At 37.8% G+C, this 22,095-nt stretch overlaps 1 protein-coding gene across 2 annotated transcripts in view; it reads right to left on the bottom strand.

Annotated features, from left to right (window-relative positions):
• Nucleotides 1-22,095, bottom strand: part of EFHC2 (EF-hand domain containing 2) — a 255,364-nt gene that overhangs the window by 99,663 nt on the left and 133,606 nt on the right. For both annotated transcript variants that reach the window (XM_066356706.1, XM_066356705.1), the window contains exons 10-11: nucleotides 21,598-21,794; nucleotides 17,899-18,029 (exon numbers count right to left, since the gene is read on the bottom strand). In XM_066356706.1, coding sequence (XP_066212803.1) covers nucleotides 17,899-18,029; nucleotides 21,598-21,794 — 328 coding nt within the window. The remainder of the gene's footprint in view (nucleotides 1-17,898; nucleotides 18,030-21,597; nucleotides 21,795-22,095) is intronic.

Genomic DNA, 22,095 nt, shown 5'->3' with positions numbered 1-22,095 from the left:
AAATTAAAACCACAATGAGGTACCACTTCACATCTGTCATAATGGTGCTCATAAACAAATCAACACACAAAAAGTGCTTGTGAGGGTGTGGAGAAAAGGGAACCCTCCTGCACTGCTGGTGGGAATGCAGACTTGTGCAGCCACTGTGGAAAACAGTATGGAGATTCCTCAAAAAATTAAAAATGGAACTGCCTTTTGACCCAGTTATCCCACTTTTCGGAATATATCCTAAGAATCCCAAAACACTAATTCAAAAGAAGATATGCACCCCTATGTTTATTGCAGCATAGTTTACAATAGCCAGGATCTGGCAACAGCCCAATTGTCTGATGGTAGATGAGTGGATAGAGAAGTTGTGGTATATATACACAATGGAATACTATGCAGGCACAAAAAGGAAGGAATCTTACCTTTTGTGACAGCATGGATGGACCTGGAGATTATTATGCTAAGTGAAATAAGCCAAGCAGAGAAAGACAAATATCATATAATCTCACTTATAAATGCAATCTAATGTTCACAATAACCTCAGGAACAAAATAGAAACAGAGGCAGGGCAACAAGGAACAGAAGTACAACTGTCAGAGGGAAGGGAGATGAGGGGACAGAATCAAGGAAGGTGAAGGGATTGGCCAAATTATATATACATAACACATAGATAACAGGGCAGCAAATCCCAGAGGTAAAGGGGAGAAGAAGGTAGGGGGATGGGGGCCAAAGAAGGTTAAAAGAGGGACATGTTTTGGGGGATTGAGGGCATTATACTGAATGGGACACTTGAAATCATGTTAACACAATAAATTAAAAATTTTAATTAAAAAATAAATAAAGAAGTGTTCAACATCATAGGTCATCAGGAAAATACAAATTAAACTATAATGAGACAGCCTCTACTACATATCTACCAGATGGCTTAAATTAACAAGCCTAACAGTACCAAATGTTGGTAAGGTTGTAAAGTGACTAGACCCTTATACACTGTTAAGGAGGATGTACAATGGTACAATCACTTTGGGAAAAAGTCTGGCAGTTACTTGTAAAACTAAGCATGTACCTATATTCTAGCAATTCCACTCAAGGGTATATAACCAAGAGACATAAAAATTTATGTCCACAAAAATATTTTTACTAGAATACTCAGAACAGCTTTGTTTATATTAGCCAAAAACTGGAACTAACTCAGGTATCTATCAGCAGGGCAAAGAATAAACAAATGGTGGTCATACAATGGAATATTACTCAGCAATATAAAGGGACAAATTATTGACATTGTAAATATGGATAAACCTCAAAATCATACTGAATAAGAAAATCCACAAAAGGATATGAGCTGTATAATCCCATTTATATGAAATTCTAGAACAGAAAACAAATATCCACAATGAAAAAAAAAAGTAGAAGTAATTGGTTCTTTTTATTTTTAATTTTATTTATTTATTTTAGAGAGACGGGGGAAGAGAGAGAGACAGAGAGAAGGACAGGGTGGAGCAGGAAGCACCAACTCCTATATGTGCCTTGACTAGGTGAGCCTAGGGTTTCGAACCAGTGACCTCAGCATCCCAGGTCGACACTTTATTCACTGTGCCTCCACAGGTCAGGCAGAAGTGATTGCTTCTTGAATGGGGAATGTGGACTGGGATTGACTGGGTCAGGGTGTGAAGGAACTTTCTGGGGTGATGATAATGTTCTATGTCTTAATAGGGGTTTGGGTTACAGAAGTATATACATTTGCCAAACCTCAGAAAATGTGTACTCTTTAAGGTTTGTGTATTTTATTGAACATAAATTTTACATCAAAAGGAAAAAAACTGTAAATGGTATGCTGAAATATTTAGAAAAAAATAATTGATGACTATGCTTTTCTTTGACATGCACCAAAGTTAAGATGAATTAATAGACGGATGGAGGGATGTATGAATGGAGAGATGCCTGATATTCACAGATACCACATTTTTTTCCAAACTGAAGGCTTGTGGCAACTGTGCATCAAGCAAGTCTATCAGTGTCATTTTTCTAACAGCATCTGCACACTTTGAGTCTCTGTCACTTTTTGGTAATTCTCATAATATTTCAAAAATGTTCATCATTATTATATATGTTTTGGTGATCTGTGATTAGTGAATTTTCGTGTTACTATTGTAATTATTTGAGGGCACCATGAGCTGCACACACATAAGACAGTGAACTTAATAAATGTTATGTGTGTTCTGATTGCTCTACTGACCAGCCATTCCCAAGTTTCTCCTTGGGCCTCCTTATTCCCTTAGCTATAATAATATTGAAATTAGGTCAATTAATAAGCCTACAGTGGCTTCTAAGTGTTCAAGTGAAAGGAAGAGTTGCACATCTCTCATTTTAAATCAAAAGCTAGAAAACAATCAGGCTTAATGAGCAAGCCATGTCGAAAGCCAAGACAAGCAGAATGCTAGGACTCTTGCATCAAATGGTTAGCCACGTTGTGAATACAAAGAAAAAGTTCTTGAAGGAAATTAAAGTGTTACTCCAGTGTATAAATGAATGAGAAAGCTAAACAGGCCTTATTGCTGGTATGAATAAAGTTTTAATGGTTTGGATAGAAAATCAAACCAGCCATAACATTCCTGTAAGCCAAAGCTTAATCCAAAGCAAGGCCCTAACTCTCTTCAATTCTGTAAAGACAGAGAAAGGGGAGGAAGGTACATAAGAAAAGTCTAAAGCTAGCAGAAGTTGGTTCATGAGATTTAAGGAAAGAAGCCATCTCCATAATATAAAAGTGCAAGGTGAAGCAGCAAAAAATGTATAATAGTACATAAACTTAGTTGATAAAGCAGCAGCAGGGTTTGAGAGAAATTGTTCATGAAAGGAAAACTCGACTGATGTGGCAAACTTCTGTTGTCTTATTTTAAGAAATTGCCACAGCCACCCAAAACTTCAGCAATCACCAGCCTGATCCATCAGAAGTCATCACCAACAAAGGAAAGACCCTCCAACAGCAAAAAGTTTGACTCTCTGAAGGCTCAGATGATGGTTAGCATCTTTTTGCAAAAAAGCATTTGTTAATTAAGGCATAAACAGTACGTTGTTTTTTAGATATAATATTATTACACTACAGTATAGCATAAACATAACTTTTATGTGTACTGGGAAACCAAAATATTCATGTGACAGGCTTTATTGTGACATTGGCTTTATTGCAGTGATCTGGAACCGAAACTACAATATCTCTGAGGTATGTCTATATAGTAAACTGTTAATGATAGTGATGGATTTATGGGTGTTCACTGTTCAATCCTTTCAAATTTTCTGAATGTTTAAAAATTTTCACAAAATGTAAGGGGAAAATGAATGGGTAAGACTTTGTTGCTAATGTGATAAGAATTTAAAATTTATAAAAACTGGCCCTGGCTGGTTGGCTCAGTGGTGGAGCATAGGCCTGGCGTGTGGAGGTCCCGGGTTTGATTCCTGGTCAGGGCATACAGGAGAAGTGCCCATCTGCTTCTTCACCTTTCTCCCTCTCCCTCCTTCCTCTCTATCTCTCTCTTCCCCTCCTGCAGACAAGGCTCCACTGGAGCAAAGTTGGCCTGGACGCTGAGGACAGCTCCAAAGCCTCTGCCTCAGGTGCTAAAATGGCTCTGGCCGCAAAGGAGCAATGCCCCAGATGGGCAGAGCATCGTCGCCTGGTGGGCATACCGGGTGGATCCCTGTCCAGCGCATGTGGTAGTCTGTCTGCCTCCCTGCTTCTAACTTTGGAAAAATACAAAAAAAAAGTTTATAGAAACTATTCCATTCTAAAATTTATTTTTAAAGCCATAGAATTTTTAAATATTTTTTCATTCTTTTTCCAAGTGAGTGGAGGGGAGATAGAAAGACAGACTCCTGCATGCGCCCCAACTGGGATCTACCCAGCAACCCCAGCCTGGGGCCAATGCTTTGCCCATCTGGGGCCATGCTCGCAACTGAGCTACATTTTAGTGCCTGAGGCAGAGGCTCCAGGGAGCCATCCTCAGTGCCTGAGGCAATGCACTTGACTAATCAAGCCATGGCTGAGGGAGGAGAAGAGAAAGAGAAAGAGAGAGATAAAGAGAGAGAGAGAGAGAGAGAAGGGTGAAGAGGAGGGATGGAGAAGCAGATGGTTGTTTCTCCTGTGTGCCCTGATGGGGACTTGAATCCAGGACATCCACACATCAGGTCAAAACTCTACCACTAAGCCTACCAGCCAGGGCTGAATTCTGGCCTGTAATATAAGGATTCTAATCAGCATCCTGAAGTTATTTGGTTCTAATCAATAATTAGAGTAGCACTTCAAGTGGAACAACTGCTCTAAGACTGTTGACTATTACTCAGAACATTGCGCCAACATTTGTCATTAGCTCTTTCTGGAAACTGAAGCAAGAAATAAAAAATGTTCAGTGCTCTTTGCCCAAGGTTTTTGGTTTTATTTGTTTTTATTTTTGTAATGTTTTTAACAATTGCTTCATTGTTAAAAAAAAAAAAATCAAAGCATGAGGCATACTCTATTAACAGATTGGAGTGTAGCCTGCTAAGATTTCTTCAAAGAATACACAATCCTTAAAATATTTGTATAAATATACATACACATGTAACCTTTAGATTTTTGTCTAAAATAAGCTCATATTATACAGTCCCCTGAACTTTGTTTTATCTACAAAACAGCATGATATATATACGATAGCCATTGGTGCTATTCACTAGCATTTGGTTTTCCTCTTCTGAACATATAGATGGGGCCATGTGACTAGTGCTTGCCAATGAATTAAGAGAGTAAATGATATGTATTTTATCCTAGTTAAGAATTTATTAGGCTTGACCCTCCAAAGTTCTCTTCTTTCTCTGGCACAGTGATCAGTACATTCAAGGTAGTAGCTGTTCTATCAGCTTCAATCCCTGAGTGGCTACTATGAACAAAGTTCACCAACAAGAACAATGGATACAGACAGTAAGCAAGAAATAATCATTTATTGATTTAATTCCCAAAGATTTAGGGGTTAGTTGTAACTACAGCATTACTTAGCCTATCCTGACAAATACATTAAACATTTCCTTCAGGTATGCATATTTGGTTTTTCTTCTTCTTTCTCATAGCTAAACAGTACTGTCTTAAACTAATGCAATAGAATGTATCTAACTATTCTGCTATTGTTGAGTATTTGATCTTTTCCAAATTTTTACTATTTCAAAATTTGTCGTAATAAGCCTGACCCGTGGTGGCGCAGTGGATCAAGTGTCAACCTGGAACACTGAGGTCGCTGGTTCAAAAAACCCTGGGCTTGCCTGGTCAAAGCACATATGAGAATTGATGCTTCCTGCTCCTCCTCCCTTCTCTCTCTCTCTCTCTCTTCTCTAACATGAATAAATAAATAAATAAATAAATAATCTATATAAATAAAAATGTAAATGTTTGATTGTTCAAAATCAAATCTCCAAAAGTTCTTCACCGATTGCTTTGAAATTTTGACATAACATTGCATTCGAATATGTGCTCCTTTTTTTTAATGTTTCTTTCTTTTTTCTTTTTTTTAATTTTTTTATTATTCATCAGAGAAGCAATCAATTGACAAAAGTTGCAGACACTCATCGATGATGCTACAATGCCCTGCAATATCCAATCATTTTTTGGGATGGTGCTGATGGATATCACTTCAACATTAAGATGATAAATCCAGTGAGTGGCGAAGAAACAAATATGAAATGCAGCACAATGAACTATTATTCATACCGATTAATTAATGATTCGAGAGAATGAAGACAATCACATTTTGAAATGCTGTCAATTGTTTCACCAATACATTGTAAATATGTATGCAAAAATCGAAACGGAACATTTGATATTCATTTGTTTGAATCAGACCAACCTTCACTCTGAAGAATACGTTCATTTGCAAGATGCAGTTGTAAATGATGGTAATATAATTAACGTTGGAAGACTAACGATTTTGCCATCTTCATATACAGGCAGTCCACGTCGTATGCATGAATATGCACAAGATGCAATTAAATATTAGACATGATGCTACCAATTACCCTCCAAAATCCTGAACCAATAAAATACCTAGCAAAAGAAAGTGAGAGCACCTGTTATCCCACATGCTCACCTGCATTCATATTATTCTTTCAAAATGTTGTCTATATAGATTATATTTCATTGTTGTTTCACTTGCACTATTATTAGGCTTCTTTTAATAGGTTTAAAGGCTATTTGTATTTCTTCTGCGAATTATCTCTTCCTGTCCTTAACTCATTTTTGACTGTTGATTTTATAAGTTTTTAAAATTTTTATTTTTGTTTTTTTAACTATAAATTTTAATTTATGGCATTGGCAGGGTTTCAAGTGTCTCACACTCAATATAACATCCCTACACAATGCATCATGCCCCCCTCTTGTCCCATGCAAAGCCTATTTCTACCCCAATTTCCCTTCTTTCCCTCCTCCTCCTACCTCCACCCTTACTTTTCCTCTAGCTATGGCTACCCTGTTGTCTGTATCTATGTGTTATGTATATAAGATTTTGGCTAATCTTTTCACCTACTTTGATTCCATCTCCTCTTCCTCCTTCCCTCTGATAGTAGTCCTTCTGTGCCCTGTGACACTGCTTCTGTTTCTATTGTTCCATATTTTTTTATGTTGATTAGATTCCACATATAAGTGAGATCATATGGTATTTCTCTTTCTCTGCCTGGCTTATTTCACTTAGCATAATAATCTCCAGATCCATTCATGCTGTCACAAAAACGTAAGGTTTGCTTCTTTTTGATGGCTGTGTAATATTCCATTGTGTAAATGTACCATGGTTTTTTTATCCACTTGTCCACTGATGTACATTAGGGCTGTTTCCAGATTCTGGCTATTGCAAACAAGGATACAATGAACATAGGGGTGTATATCTTCTTTTGAAGTAGTGTTTTGAGATTCTTAGAATATATTCCAAGAAGGGGGATAACTGGGTCAGAAAGAAGTTCCATTTTCAAATTTTGAGAAATTGCCATACCGTTTTCCACAGTGGCTGCACAAGTCTGCATTCCTACCAACAGTGCACAGAGGTTCCCTTTTCTCCACACCCTTGCCAGCACTTATTGTTTGTTGATTTGTTAATGAAAGCTATTCTGACAGGTGTGAGGTGATATCTCATTGTATTCTTAATTTGCATTTCTCTGATGATTAGTGATATTGAACATTTTTTCATATACCTATTAGCCATCTGTATGTCTTCTTTGGCAAAGTGTCTATTCAGGTTCTTCGCCCATTTTTTAATTGGATTATTTGTCCTACTGGTGTTGAGTTTTATAAGTTCTTTATAAATTTTGGTTATTAACGTCTTATCAGACAGTTCAGCAAATATGTTCTTCAATAGAGTGGGTGTCCTTTTTTTTGTTGCTAAGGTTTTATCATAAATAGGTGCTGGATTTTACCAAATGCTTTTTCTAAATCTATTGATATAATCACGTGATTTTTATCCTTCATTTTGGTTATGTGAAGAATTACATATATTGATTGTGAATATTGTATCAGCCTTGCCTCCCCCAAAAAATCGCACTAGATTATGATGTATGATCTTTTTAATGCAGTGCTAGATCCGGTTTGCTAATATTTTGTTGACAATTTTAGCATCTATGTTCATCAGGGATATTGGCATATAGTTTCTTTTTTTTTGTGGTGTCTTTACTTAGCTTTGGAATTAGAATAATGGACGCCTCATAAAATGAGCTTGGAAGTCTTCTCACCTCTTGAAATTTTTGAAATAGTCTGAGAAGGATAGGTGTTAGTTCTTCTTTGAATATTTATAGTTAAACTCGCCTATGAAACTATCCAGCCCAGGAATTTAATTTGCTGGGACTTTTTTGATAACTGTTTCAATTTTATTTGCTTGAATCGGTCTGCTCAGGTTTTCTGATTCAATTTTGGAAGACTGTATGTTTCTAAGACTATTCATTCCACACAGTTTGCCCAATTTTTTGGTATATAGATTTTCATAGTATGTTCTTACAATCCTTTGTATTTCTGTGATGTCAGTTGTTACTTCTCCTCTTGTATTCCTAATTTTATTTATTTGGGTTCTCTCTTTTTCTTGATGAATCTGGTTAAAGGTTTGTCAATCTAGTTTACCTTTCCAAAGAACCAGCTCTTGGTTTCATTGATCTTTTGTATTTTTTTAGCCTCTACGTCATTTATTTGTTTTGATCTTTATTATTTCCTTCCTTCTACTTCCTCTGGGTTTGTTTGTTGTTATTTTTCTAGTTATTTTAAGTGCAGGACTACATTGTTTATTTGAGCTTTTTAAAGCTTATTAAGGTATGCCTGTAATGCTAGGAACTTCCCTCTCAGTACTGCTATTTCTGTGTTCCATAGATTTTGGGTTGTTGTATGTTCGTTTTCAAAATTCTTAGCAAAGTAGAAATAGAAGGAACATACCTCAACATAATAAAGTCCATATATGACAAACTGACACCCAAAATTATATTCAATGGGCAAAAACTAAAAGCAATCCCCTTTTAATTAGGAATAAGACAGGGGTGCCCCTTTTACCTCTCTTATTCAACACAGTACTGAACATCCTAGTCACAGCAATCAGACAAGGAGAAATAAAAGGCATCTGAATTGAAAAAGAAGAAGTAAAATTGTCATCACTTGCTGATGACATGTCACTTGTACACAGACTAAAGTCCTCAAGTTTCAGCCAAAAAACTACTAGATCTGATAAGTGAATTTGATAAAGTGGTAGGATATAAAATTAATATTCAGAAATCAGTGGCATTTTTATACACCAATAATAAACTCTCAGAAAACAAAATTAAAAAAATAATCCCATTCACTTTGCAACAACAGCAACAACAAAAATAAAGGACCTAGGAATAAATCAAACTAAGGAAATAAAAGGCTTTTACTCAGACAATTATAAAACATTGAAAAAAGCAGTTGAGAAAGGTATAAACAAGTGAAACATACATCATGTTCATGAATAAGAATTACCATCATTAAAATGTCCATATTACTTAAAGCAATTTATAGATTCAATGCAATCCTATTAAAATACCAATGACATGCTTCACAGATCTAGAACAAATATTCCAAAAATTTATATGGAACGAAAACAGAACCCAAAAAGCCTTAGCAATCTTGAAAATGAAGAACAAAGTGAGAGGTATCACACTTCCTGATATCAAGCTGCACTACAAGGCCACTGTAAACAAAACAGCCTGGCCTGAACTGTGGTTGCACAGTGGATCAAGTGTTGACCTGGAATACTGAGGTTGCCGGTTCAAAACACTGGACTTGCCTGGTCAAGACATGTGTGGGAGTTGATGCTTCCTACTCCTCCCCCCTTCTCTCTCTCTCTTTCTCTGTCTCTCTTCTCTAAAATGAATAAATAAATAAAAATAATTTTAAAAAAACCAACAGCCTAGTACTGGCATAATAACAGGCATACAGATCAATGGAACAGAACAGAGAACACAAAAATAAACTCACACCTTTATGGTCAATTAATATTTGACAAAGGAGGCAAGAGTAAACAGGGGAGTAAAGACGGTCTCTTTAATAAATGGTGTTGGGAAAATTGGACAAATAGATGCAAGACAAATGAAACTAGAGGGAAAATTGAACAAATAGATGCAAGACAAATGAAACTAGACCACCAACTTACACCATTCACAAAAACAAACTCAAAATGGATAAAATAGTTAAATGTAAGTTGAAAATCATAAAAATCCTGGAAGAAAACATAGGTAGTAGACTCTTAGACATCTCTTATACCAATATTTTTGTCAATATAGCTCCTCAGGAAAGTGAAATAAAGAACAAGATAAACAAATGGGACTATATCAAACTACAGAAGTTTTTTTGTTTTGCTTTGTTTTGTTTTATAAATTCTGAATGTTAACTCCCTGTTTCTTACACTGAATGTAAATTTTTTTTCAGTCTATCTTTTGTCTTTAAGTTTGTTTATGGTATCTTTTTCTATAGAATAATATAAAATATTCCCATAGTCAATACAGTCAACTTTTCCTTTATGGTTTTTCAAAACTGCTCCCTACCACAAAATAAAAGTCTATTCAATATTTTCTAATCAACTGTCACTAAAACCTTTATTAATAATCCATTCTTTCTCCACTGACTTGAAAAGTCCTCTATATATCTTACAATAAAGTCCAAAAGAGGAGCTTTTTATGGACTTCATACTCTAGTCCACTGATATTTTGGTTTATTCCTCTACTAGTATATTTTTATATTTTCCAATACCTATAAACTATAAAACTTCTATTATCTAAACTTCAATAGTTTTCTAACATTGCTCAATCCCTTATTTTTTTTTGTGGAACCGCAAAATCAATGAGCCAATTTCCCTTTCACTAACCCCACCAAACCAAACCAAATCTAACAACAGCAACAAGAAAAACTCACATTATACTTCTGATTGGAATTGTATCACATCTAGATTAATTTGGACAGATTAAAATTTTTATAGTAGTGCGTCCCATTCAGAGATATAATAAAGTTTTGAAATTGAATTTATTTTCGTCTTACAAATTTTTTGTACAATTTATTCCCAGGTATTTCATGATTTTTGTTGCTATAATGAATAGTATTCTCAATTATATAACATTTCCTAACCAGTTATTATCGCTTATGTAATTTTCTTGTATTTACCTACTTTTCTGAATAATCTTCATAGTTCTAACCATTTTTAAATGAAGTCTTTTGAATTTTTAGATATGTAATCATATTTGGGTTCTAATTTTAAAAATCAGCCTTCAGTTCTATTTTGGGCTATTTAATCAGTGATTCTTAAATGCCTATCTCTCCTATACCTAGGGGTAAGAAAATAATGGGTCTTTATGACAGGAAGGAACCTTATAATGACCTAATCCGAGGGTTACATAGTCAAGTACCTACTAGGGTATGCAAATAAAATATCTGGGAGAAGGTATAAGACAATGAGGAATTGTAGAGCCTGGGAGAGACTGGGAAGAAATTCAGAGAAAAGGCTACGTCTGAGTTGGGCAGTTGCCACTCACCCCCATCTGGTTGTTGCCAACGGGAAATGTGGGCCTAGTTTCTACTTTTGAAGAGGCATCAGATATATAGATTCTTACATTTAAACTCTTAATTTTTAAAAACATTAAACAAAAGCCAAACAAAATACAACTGCCAGCTTTCAATCTAGGAGTCTAAATTTAATCCAATACTTTCATTTAAGGCAATTTAAACTCAGAAAGATGTGTCAGAGATTTCCAAAGGAGCAGAATGTAGAGGAGGGCTTTGTATGTTGTTTAACTGCTTAGTGGGTCAGACCAGTACCTGAAAAGTGCTAAACTAGGCAAGTGTTCTGTTTGGTTTGGTTACAAACAAGGAGTTTAGTCCCTAGCATCAACATTTTAATTTCCCTGCTTGGTTCATCTTGGCTTAGATTTTGCTATTGTGGCAAATGAAATGGGTACATTTTAAATCATCCTTTTATATTTAGGGAAATTTCCACACTGTGTTCCCTATTATTTCAACATGGAAGTTAGAGCTCAATTTCCAAGTCTTCCTTGCTGTTGGAAACATGCAGGTGACCCAAGCTCCACTAGTCAGGGAAGCTTACACGAGACTTTAACTTGGAAGTGATTAACAAAGAAAAACCAGCTAGGTGTGGGACATGTTTGGTATTAGAGGGGTCCAGCTTTCTAGGGTGGCAAAGGATGCAAGGTTGCCAAAAGCAGTGGTAGTGATGGCTACAGTAAAACTGAGTTCTTGGCAGCAGTGCGAATGTAGTAATGAGTCGTGGGTGGTGCAGTCGTAACAGAGGCCATTTTCTCATCAGGCAAGTTCTACAGCCCAGTCTGGGCACTGTTCCTAGAATGTAGCCTCAAGCTTATTTCTCCAGTCCTTCCAAAGAGGCTGTGAACTACCCAGGATCCTTTTAATAAATTCCTTTTCTGCTTAACTAGCCAGAGAGAGTTCTGTTTTTTAAAACTAAGCTCTCACCAATACAAACACTATCAGGCAGTGACAGAATCAAATCTAAGATCTCTGGGTTTTTTTATTCCCAGGCCAGCATTCTTTATGTGACATCATACTATTTATATTTAATGCTTTTAGGAAGGTTCAAAATGCTGTTTTTTAAAAAAATGTATGCTGAAGCTCCCATGTCAAAGATATGCTATGAACACTGTCAAAGTGTCTATTTGATTCTCGATGACAGTAGATGTTTGAGAGCTTTTAGAATATTTTTATCTGTGTTTTTGTTTTTGTTCATACAAATTCATAGACTAGTGGCTTCCTTAAAAGATGTTAGGTTACAATAAAAACACCAATAATAATGTACACAGAGTTGTTCAAATAAAGACAGAGCAAAACCACATAAAAGAAGAGATAAATCAGGATGAGATCATTACAATGTTCTAAGCAGTGAATTTATAATCTTCTTCCTTGAAGCAAAGGAAAGTAATAGGGTGGATTATATTAATGTTTTCCAACTTTGGTCCACCAACGATGATAATTATTTTCCATCTTCGTGGCCTCCAAGTTTTTAAAGAGTTTCTTCCGACCTCATTTATTAAAGAATGTTTTCAATGACCTCATCATGGGTAAATACATAACTAATTGAAATACCAAAAACCGAACAAAGATTCCTATTACTATTTTCGGTGACATCAAGTTGTAAATATTGATAAAGAGGTTTAATTATCTAGTGTCCATGATGTCCTATAGAGTGCTAAAATAAGAACTTAGCGTAAATTATCAAATTTATTCATCGCAACAGCTATATGTAATAGGTATTATTATCCTCATTTTACAGGTGAAAACATTGTTGAGCGACTATTTGTCAGCCACCAAGCTGACAAATAACAGCTGAGATCTGGATTCAGGTCTACAGGTCCAAAATCAAATCTATTTATGTTATGCTACCTCTCTCAGCAAAAGTTTTAGTTTGTAAGAGAGAAAAATTTCTCAAGGCTCTAAATGTTAGGAATTTATTACATGAATATTCACAGGAAATCTCCTGACCCTGACATTGATAATGGGGGTCTGAGGAAGAATTGTGTAATAATTCATTACATTTACTGAGGCCTGAGACACAATATTTGAGGTATCTGGGAAAGACACAATGGTGAACTGGGTATGGACACCACCCACTGAGAGCCCCACCCAGGTGGGGAGAAGAGGTGAGTGCACAGGAAACTAAAATACATGCACAGGCTACACATGGAGTGGTTATCATCTCTGATGAGTAGACCAAGGCCTGGGGAGGTGGCTAGAGAAAGGGACTGGCCACAGCTTCCCTGGCATGGGGCACTCCCTGCTACTGCTACTGCCTGTGGTTCAGGGTCCAGGGCCCACATTGGGAAGCCTTACCCTGCCCATGTCCCCAATTGCCTAGCCCTGATAATCCTAGTCCCTGCCAGACTCCCTGCCAAAATCTGCCTGTCAGGTATCCAAGGCTCTAAAAAAGACACTCTGTACTCTTGGGTAGTAATCAGCAGCTCTTGTATAGGTCAACCTGACAGACTGTAAAAATAATGGTCCCAGAGAAATAGGTACAGCCCTAGACAGTGGTCGGCAAACTCATTAGAATACAGAGCTACATATCAACAGTACAACGATTGAAATTTCTTTTGACAGCCAAATTTTTTAAACTTAAACTATATAGGTAGGTACTATATAGGCCAAAGAGCCGCATGTGGCTCACGAGCCGCAGTTTGCTGACCACTGCCCTAGAAGCAGAACTAGTGACCCCTACAAGGCAGAAGAGAAACATCCTCCCCAAACTGCCTCCTCTTCCCTGGTCCCTGCATTCCCTCAAATCAGTTTTGAGGCAAATATCTTATGAAGGCCCACTCATTAATCCATTAATCCATTGACAACTCTGGTACCTTAGGCAGAAGTAGTTTATTAGCTCCTGCTCTCATGTTTTCCCTAAAAAAAGGGACAAATCTCTAAGAAAAAAAAATGCCCAGAGCAGCAGGTCCAAGCTCTGAGTCCCCCCGTGTATGCGGGGGATGCCAGGTATTTAAGCAGGGGAGAGTCAGGGACACAGAGGTAGAGCCCAGAGTCCTACACTGCAATCCTGCCTTTGTCTGCCTACTCTACTATTTTATTTTATTTTATTTTATTTTATTTTATTTTAAGATTTTATTTATTCATTATAGAGAGGGGAGAGAGAGAGAGAAAGGGGAGGAGCAAGAAGCATCAACTCCCACATGTGCCTTGACCAGGCAAGCCCAGGGTTTTGAACCAGCAACCTCAGCATTTCCAGGTTGACGCTTTATCCACTGCGCCACCACAGGTCAGGCCTACTCTACTATTTTAATACACGAATTTTTAAAGGGAATATTTTACAAATATATTTATAAACCTACATTATAAGAGTTTCAGAACGGCTGTGCCTGTAAGAAACCTTAGAGGTCATTATATAGAAAAAAGAATGAGGTGTGGGTAGGTAAAGTGAGTCGCCCAAGTCATTTGGCTTGTGAGACTGAAGCCTGTCTCTCCCTGACGCCCCTACAGTCAGAGACTGATTGCTCTTCCCCAGTGCAAAGCATCAATTGTTTAGTTGTTTTCTGCAAACTGTAGACTGAATATTCCTTGAGAAATAGGACCATTCATTAAATTATTCAACAAACATCTATTGTACTTGGCAGGAGCCAATTGTGGAGGCAAAGAAGTAAACAAATAACTCAGCAGGGGCTACCAATGGATCGTAGATGAAAAGATTTAGCATGATGTTTGTACGTATTCAATGAATGGTGATTTCTACAAAAGCATTCTTTTAGCAAGATGGAAATAAGGAGAAAACTATAGGCAAGAATCAGATTATGAGCAAACTCACATGAAACACAGAAAAGGGTGAGATTTGTGCTGAAGACAATGAGGAACTGACGCAGGGTTTAGAGCAGAGGAATGGCATGATCAGATTTTAGGAAGGTCACTCTAGCAATACTTTGGAATATGAGAGTTAAGAAAAAGAGATCAGTTACAAAGCTCTCAAGAAAGTCCAAGTGAACAGTGATAAAAAGCTGAATTGTAATAGTGAAGCTGGGGATGGAGAGAAGTAGTTTAAAAATTGCAATTTCAAGTGGTTGGGAGAGGTCAAGATAGGGGAGAGGGGGAGACAAGGCAAACCCTGGCCTAGGTCCTGAGAAGTATGGTGGCCTCTACCAAGACAGGGTCCCCAACTGCAACTTTACAAGAAAAGAAAGTAAAATCAATTCAGGGAAAGATATTTTTGGATACCTAAGGAATATCCAAGGGAGAGATATGCTGGAGGCATATGTATTTCCAGGTCAATAGTTCAGGAGAAAAGTCCTACTTGAAGAACTAATGAGAACTCAGATCTCAGCTCAGTGAGGGCTGGATAAAACGTAACCACTTAACAAATATTTACTAACACCCTACTATCAGCCAGGCATTGTGAAAAGTGATAAGGCTAAAACAGAAAACAAGAAAGGGAAGGTTCCTGCCCTCAAAGTTATTACATTCTGCTGAGAAGAGCCAGAATATTTATTCATACATACACATATAAATAAAAGTATTAGCTAATAAAAGTGTCAAGCACAGAAGAATTATAGGGTTTGGTATGATAGTGACTAGCTATGTAGTTCCTTTGCTTTCACCCAGGGAAGCGCATGAGGAGCAAAGGAGAAAGTTGAAAACCATGAACTAAGGACCCATAGTTGTAGGCCAAACAATAAGGCACAGCGCCCCACACCGAGCATGTCATATGGAGATGTCCTGGTCTACACTCTCATCTGTAAACAATTCCACCATCTCCAAACTAAAACCCCAAAGAATTCTAGCTGTTTGTTATTCCATTCAGGAACTATGATATATACTGAGCCCAGCACTAGGGGATAAGCCAGTGAGCAGGGCCATCAAGGTCCCTGCTCCTCAGAAAGTACACATTCTAATAGGATAAGATGTACACAAGCACACACACCAAGTATAGATATCTAAGTAAAGTAACTGCAAGTTGTTGTAATAAAAATATAAATAAGGGGTTAAGAATAAATGAGTGATCTACTTTAGGTAGAATAGTCCGAAAGTAAGTCTAGCTGAGGAAGAGATATTTAAGCTGAGTCCCAGAGTTTGTTATAAAAAAGATGGTGGTGTGGACATTCCAAGCAAAGGGATCTGCGTGTGAATAGGCCTAGAAGCAGAAAAGAGCTTGATGTGTTTGAGAAACTGAGTGACAAGCCAGCAAGGCCAGAGGACAGGGCTGGAGAAAAAGAAGCGATGACACTGGAAATATAAACAGAGATTCACAGCACTCAAGGACCTGCCAGCTGCAGTAAAACATTTGGATCTTATTGTAGGACAATGGCAAGGCACTGAAGAGTTTTTCAAGCCAGGCATGATCTGACCTGATTTTTATTTTAAGGAATTTCTAGCCAGGAGAGGGCCTAAAGATCATGAGCTGGTTCTTTCTGAACATGCATGCCTTGAGGCCATCCTCCAACCACAATGTGGTAGTCCTTTATTCCACCCACAATTCGGGTCAGGCCTCCATCTGTGGAGCAACTTTTCCTCCTTGGATCTCCTGCCTCGCCTAAGTGCTTCCCCCAAAGCCCCATAAATTCACTAAAGTGTTTCCAATAGACTTTGCTAGAGTGTTGGGAGGACAGATGCTTTTGTAAAAGGATACAAAATAATAAAACAAAATCACTCCCTCATTTCTGATGGAAAATTTTCTCCTCCACTGCTTGCCATTAGTCCATGGCCTGCACAATTGTCTTTGTTCTTGACTCTGTCTCCGTTTATTTTGCAAAAGGCCATGAACATGTGTACTACTATGAATAATAACAAAGAACTATAAATTCTTATTGATCCCAGAAGGTTGGGAATTCCAAACCATAAAAATTTGTTCTCTTACTGCTTCTCTCAAAAGAACAGTTTAGAAAAACAAAAGCATTTTGTTAAAACAACAAATGAGCTTTTGGGACACTTTGGGCCCCATGGTGGGCTTAGGTCACCAGGTACTGATTCAAGAGGCAACTTCAGGCACAAAGTAGAAAAGGCCTCCCTGCCACCCTTTCCTGGCTCACTTCCTTATTTCTCTGCCCACATCTTGACTGCATCAAGCTGAGTTTCCTATATAGCTTTCCGCCACAATTGTTTTCAGGAGCCAAATTTCTCAGCCTAAAGAGAAAGTCCCCTTTGTCTTCCATCCATGATTTAATTTACATTCTCCCGAACACTCCATTCACTTTGTTTTCAGGCTAACATAAGTCTCATAATTGTACTAGACCTCAAATTTGAATTCCCTTGTGTTTCCACTGTTTGGAAATTTGCCTAGGTCCGTCACAGGACAGTCCTTTCAGAATTCAGTTTTACCTTAGAGAAATCTTTATTGTTGATGATTTCTTATGATATTTCTATAACTACTGTCATATATTTTCCCTCAAATTTTTATATTCTTATGTCTTTCAAAATACACAGATGTGTGTGAGCATATATATGTACACACAGCGATATGCATACATATCACTTTTTCTCTAATAATCAGTAAAGAGTCCACTATCTTTTCCAATTAGATCACATTCCTGGGGAGATATCCCTTCCCTATTGCCCAGATTTTGGAGGAGTGTACTTAGCTCCATTTTTTTCTGCCTTTCTCACTCAGACTCACCTTTCCTGGTATTCCTCTAATCCTTCCACACCATGATTCACAAGACAAAGTGACCAACTGAATTTCTATGCTTTTGTCTCTGTTCTCATCTATAATCTTTAATATGCAAATGCATAATAATTTATTAGAAATGGGCAAAATTTGACTACAAAGTAATATAAATGCAAAGAATTGCCAATTTATAATAAGTAGTATGTTGTATGAATTAGGAAACACTGGGGAATAAATTGCTCTTTTCTGTTCTTAGAACAATCTTGAGGGGAAAACTATTTATTGCTAGCAGAATTTGGCTTACCTGAATGTATTATAATCCACCATCTTCGTTAAATTACAGTCAGCAACACTAAATACCTGCTTGATCTCTCTGGATTTTGGTTTTTCATCTTTCAGCTTTTGTAGGGCAAGTTCAAGGTTGCTGTAAGGATACTACAAGAAAGAAAAGAAAGGAAAGGTAGTTAAACATGCATGAGATATAGGTAGCACAATCATCTTTATGGCCAGAAAAGAGACTTCATACTGTGAACCTGAAGTGAGCTGGGCTTGTCTTTCCATACAGATCGGCAGAACAGATATAACTAGATTTGTATCTCTTCAGTTAAGGCTTTAGGTCTAAGAATGACATTAGCCTTAGCCCAGATCGAAGGTACAGTGGGAGGCCACAAAAATCAGAAAACAACACCTACTTCTACCTCAGCCTCCTACCTTTAACCCTTACACATTGGCCTAGTATGTTGGGAGACCCTAATGGAGAGAATGGGGATTCAAAATTGGATAAGGATAAGTGGACCTGCATTTTCTCCAGATCTTTAGAGTGGGTCCCCAGAACTGTTGGCTACCATACAATGCACTGAGCAGAGCAAGGCTGAGTGTTCAAGGTACACACACACTGAAATCCCCTTACAGTCCATTCTCTAGGCAGCCCCCAGTTTCTTTCTTCTAGTCTGTGATTTGGTTTTCTGACTCTAATACTCCTTAGTCAATCCAGTAAAGCATAAGGTTGTAAATAATTATAACAGCAAGCTAAAAACCTGGAAGACTAAATATGAAAATAACATGGATGGTAATTTAGTATGAAGCTTTCTCTCTTCCACCAGGGAGTTTTGGCATCTATTATAGCCCCCCTATTCCCTCTTTATTTGACATTTCCTTTAACCTATGTCCATGATAAGATATATTAGCTCTTTTGAAAAGACTCCTCAGACTGATATTAAAGAGTATATTAACCTTTGTCTGCTTAGAATGTCCTGTTAAAGTCAGTTTTAAAATAAAGTTTTTGGCCCTGGCCGGTTGGCTCAGTGGTAGAGCGTCGGCCTGGCGTGCGGAAGTCCCAGGTTCGATTCCCGGCCAGGGCACACAGGAGAAGCGCCCATCTGCTTTTCCACCCCTCCCCCTCTCCTTCCTCTCTGTCTCTCTCTTCCCTTCCCGCAGCGAGGCTCCATTGGAGCAAAGATGGCCCGGGCGCTGGGGATGGCTCCTTGGCCTCTGCCCCAGGCGATAGAGTGGCTCTGGTCGTGACAGAGAGATGCCCCGGAGGGGCAGAGCATCGCCCCCTGGTGGGCAGAGCGTCACCCCCTGGTGGGCGTGCCAGGTGGATCCTGGTCGGGCGCATGCGGGAGTCTGTCCGACTGTCTCTCCCTGTTTCCAGCTTCAGAAAAATACAAAATAATAATAATAATAATAATAAATAAATAAAATAAAGTTTTTGATTGGGATGCTGATTCCAGGTAATGTCCTATCCTGCTTTTGTCTTTCTGAAAGGAGAAAAGCCCTTTATATCTTTAAATATATAGTCATTATTTTTACATATATTCATTATTTTATGTCAACTGTAATTGAAAAATAAAATTTAAAAACATATATACTTATATTCATGCTATATATAGTTGACCCTTGAACAATAAGGAGGTTTGAAGTGCATGGGTCCACTTCCATGGGTGTTTTTTTTAATAAATACTATAGATATATTTTCTCTTCCTTACATTTTTCTTAATAACATTTTCTTTCCTCTACCTTACTTTATTAGAAGAACATAGTATATAATACATATACAAAATGTGTTTATTGACTATTTGTGGTATCAATCAGTAAGGCTTCTAGTTAATATTAGGCTATTAGTTGTTACATTTTGGGGAGTCAAAAGTTATATGCAGATTTTTTTTACTGTTTGGGGTTCAGCGCCCCTAATCCACACATTGTTCAAAGGTCAACTGTATTTTATATTAAAGGTATAGGCTGACCCTGTATTTGAATATCAAGCCCTGATTTACAATAGCTATTGTAATTTGTACTTTGACTGAGCTTGTCATGAGCCACATAGAGTTAAGCAGTTTACACATATTACTGCATGTAATTTTCATAGGAAGCCTATGAAAGATACACTGTTGCTATTCCCATTTCAAAGATGAGGAAAGTGAAGCTCATGGAAGTTACATGTCTAAGGTCCCTCAACTATTTATGTGTGGAGTCAGGTTTTCCAGACAAGCCTGCTGGTCTCCAAAAATCTAACTGTTCTATTATTGAGCCTTTCACCTGAATTCAGTGCTTTTGAAGAGATACTGGTTCATGAATTAATGATAATCCAAATTCCTAACACTGCAAATGGAGACAAGGTGTGACAGCCCTAGAGCATGCTGACTGGGCCTACCATCAGAGAGACTGTGTAGAGAAGAGTATTGTTAGGTCACAGCACTCAGCTGCTGTACCTTCAAAATTGGTGCAGTGTTCTTATCTAGGCCACACTCTCTCCGGGCTTTTCCCACCAATGACGGAGCAGGATGGGGACACCAGAAATAGGCTATCTTGTATGGCACAGAATTTCTCTGATAGGCAGTCTTTGCTCTGGGCTAACTAGATATTAGCCTGGCCGAGACTTTCTCAGAGCTCTGCTGCATTTGAAGTGATTCCTAGCCCAACCTTCTTCCTTCCCTCTCCTTTCTCAGGGTCAGACCTCTGAAGGTTCTCCCCACCTACTCCTGATTCCTTTCCCTTTATCCTTCAGATGCATTTTTTCCAATACATCTCTTAACATGTCTAATTCTGTCTTGGCATCTGTTTCTCAGAGGACCCAAACTGACAGAGATGATATGCTATACAGTGAGAAACTGATCTTAGCAACTGGCCCCTGAGCATTTTGCACATAAATGAAACAAAAGTGGTACAGTGTGTGTGTGTGTGTGTGTGTGTGTGAGAGAGAGAGAGAGAGAGAGAGAGAGAGAGAGAGAGAGAGTGTGTGTGTGTATAATTGGCACATAAATATTTTCTTACAGGCAGACTTTACAGATAAATTTTTTTAGGTAGATTTTTTCAATATTAGGCAATAATTATTAAATATACATGTTTGTTTTGCATCCCAAGCTAGTCCACACTTAAAATCAAGATCTTATCAACATGTTATTTTTACTGAGGAGTACTGCCTAATAGTACTTTTAGTAACAGTATCCATCTGTCATCTTATTTCAAATAAAAAAAATTCTTTGAGCTCATTGTTGCCAATTTGTCCTTGAATTCTTATTTAGGCCTCAGGTGGCTCCTGTTATGGGCAGTTGCAACCCCAGCAACTATTGGGTTCCCTTGAGAATTCTGTTTGTTCAGGTCTTGGCTTTCCCTGTAGGCCTGTGCCAATTAACTAGGACAGCACAGTGTGTGGCACCAGATTTTCTTCCTTTCCTATAGTTGCTGGATTTCTTTCTGAAAACATTGTTGGCGTCAGCAGAAAACTCAGGAAACTTGATTCAGCCCTGGGCCTGCCTCCTGCCTGTGCCTGGCATCATGATGCTGGGCAGCAAAGGACCCAACATGTAAACAGAGTAGACCAGGAACTGGCCTCTATGACAGGACCTGTGGCCAAGTCACGCTGATCCATTATTCATGCCCACATGTGTGAATGCACAATGTAAAACGGGTAGCAAGATGAAGAAGAAAAGGCTTAGAGAAAGAAAAACACAGATTGCAGAGTGCTGACAGACAAGTCAAGAATTATACAAAGTAAATTCACCCAATGTGTATTCTTCTCCATGAATTTTAAGGTGTACTCATCAGCACTGAGCAAAGAAAATATGTAGCCGTTCACATTCACTTTGGTTCCGATATACAGCTCCTCAGGCTGGATATATTCTGATAGTTCACTTTTGAAGATTTCTTGTCCAGGCCTCTTAACACGCATTCTTTTCAAGAACATTCCACCAGTATGGCCTATAGAAAAAGAAAAAAGTTAATGAGTAGGCCTTATTCTTAAAAGAACCATACAACTTGCCTTTAGAGTTATTGTACTTTATGCTCAAACACAGACCATAAAACTTAGCCGTAAACTAATAGTGCCTATTATTCTCAGACTGAATGAAGAATGAGACATAGGTGAAAAAATGTGGCTCCCTAGGTGAATGTGTAAAGAAAAAAAGGAGTATGCCATTCCAGCCCTTTCTTTCCTCTCTATACTCACATCCCAAATCCAAACACTTAAACATTTAGCAAGTTCTTCTATATGCCCAGCAGT

This window comes from Saccopteryx leptura, chromosome X (genome assembly GCF_036850995.1).
Source record: "Saccopteryx leptura isolate mSacLep1 chromosome X, mSacLep1_pri_phased_curated, whole genome shotgun sequence".
NCBI classification, from domain to species: domain Eukaryota; kingdom Metazoa; phylum Chordata; class Mammalia; order Chiroptera; family Emballonuridae; genus Saccopteryx; species Saccopteryx leptura.
Note: the sequence above shows the minus strand (reverse complement) of the source record. Positions and strands in the feature narration are given on the sequence as shown.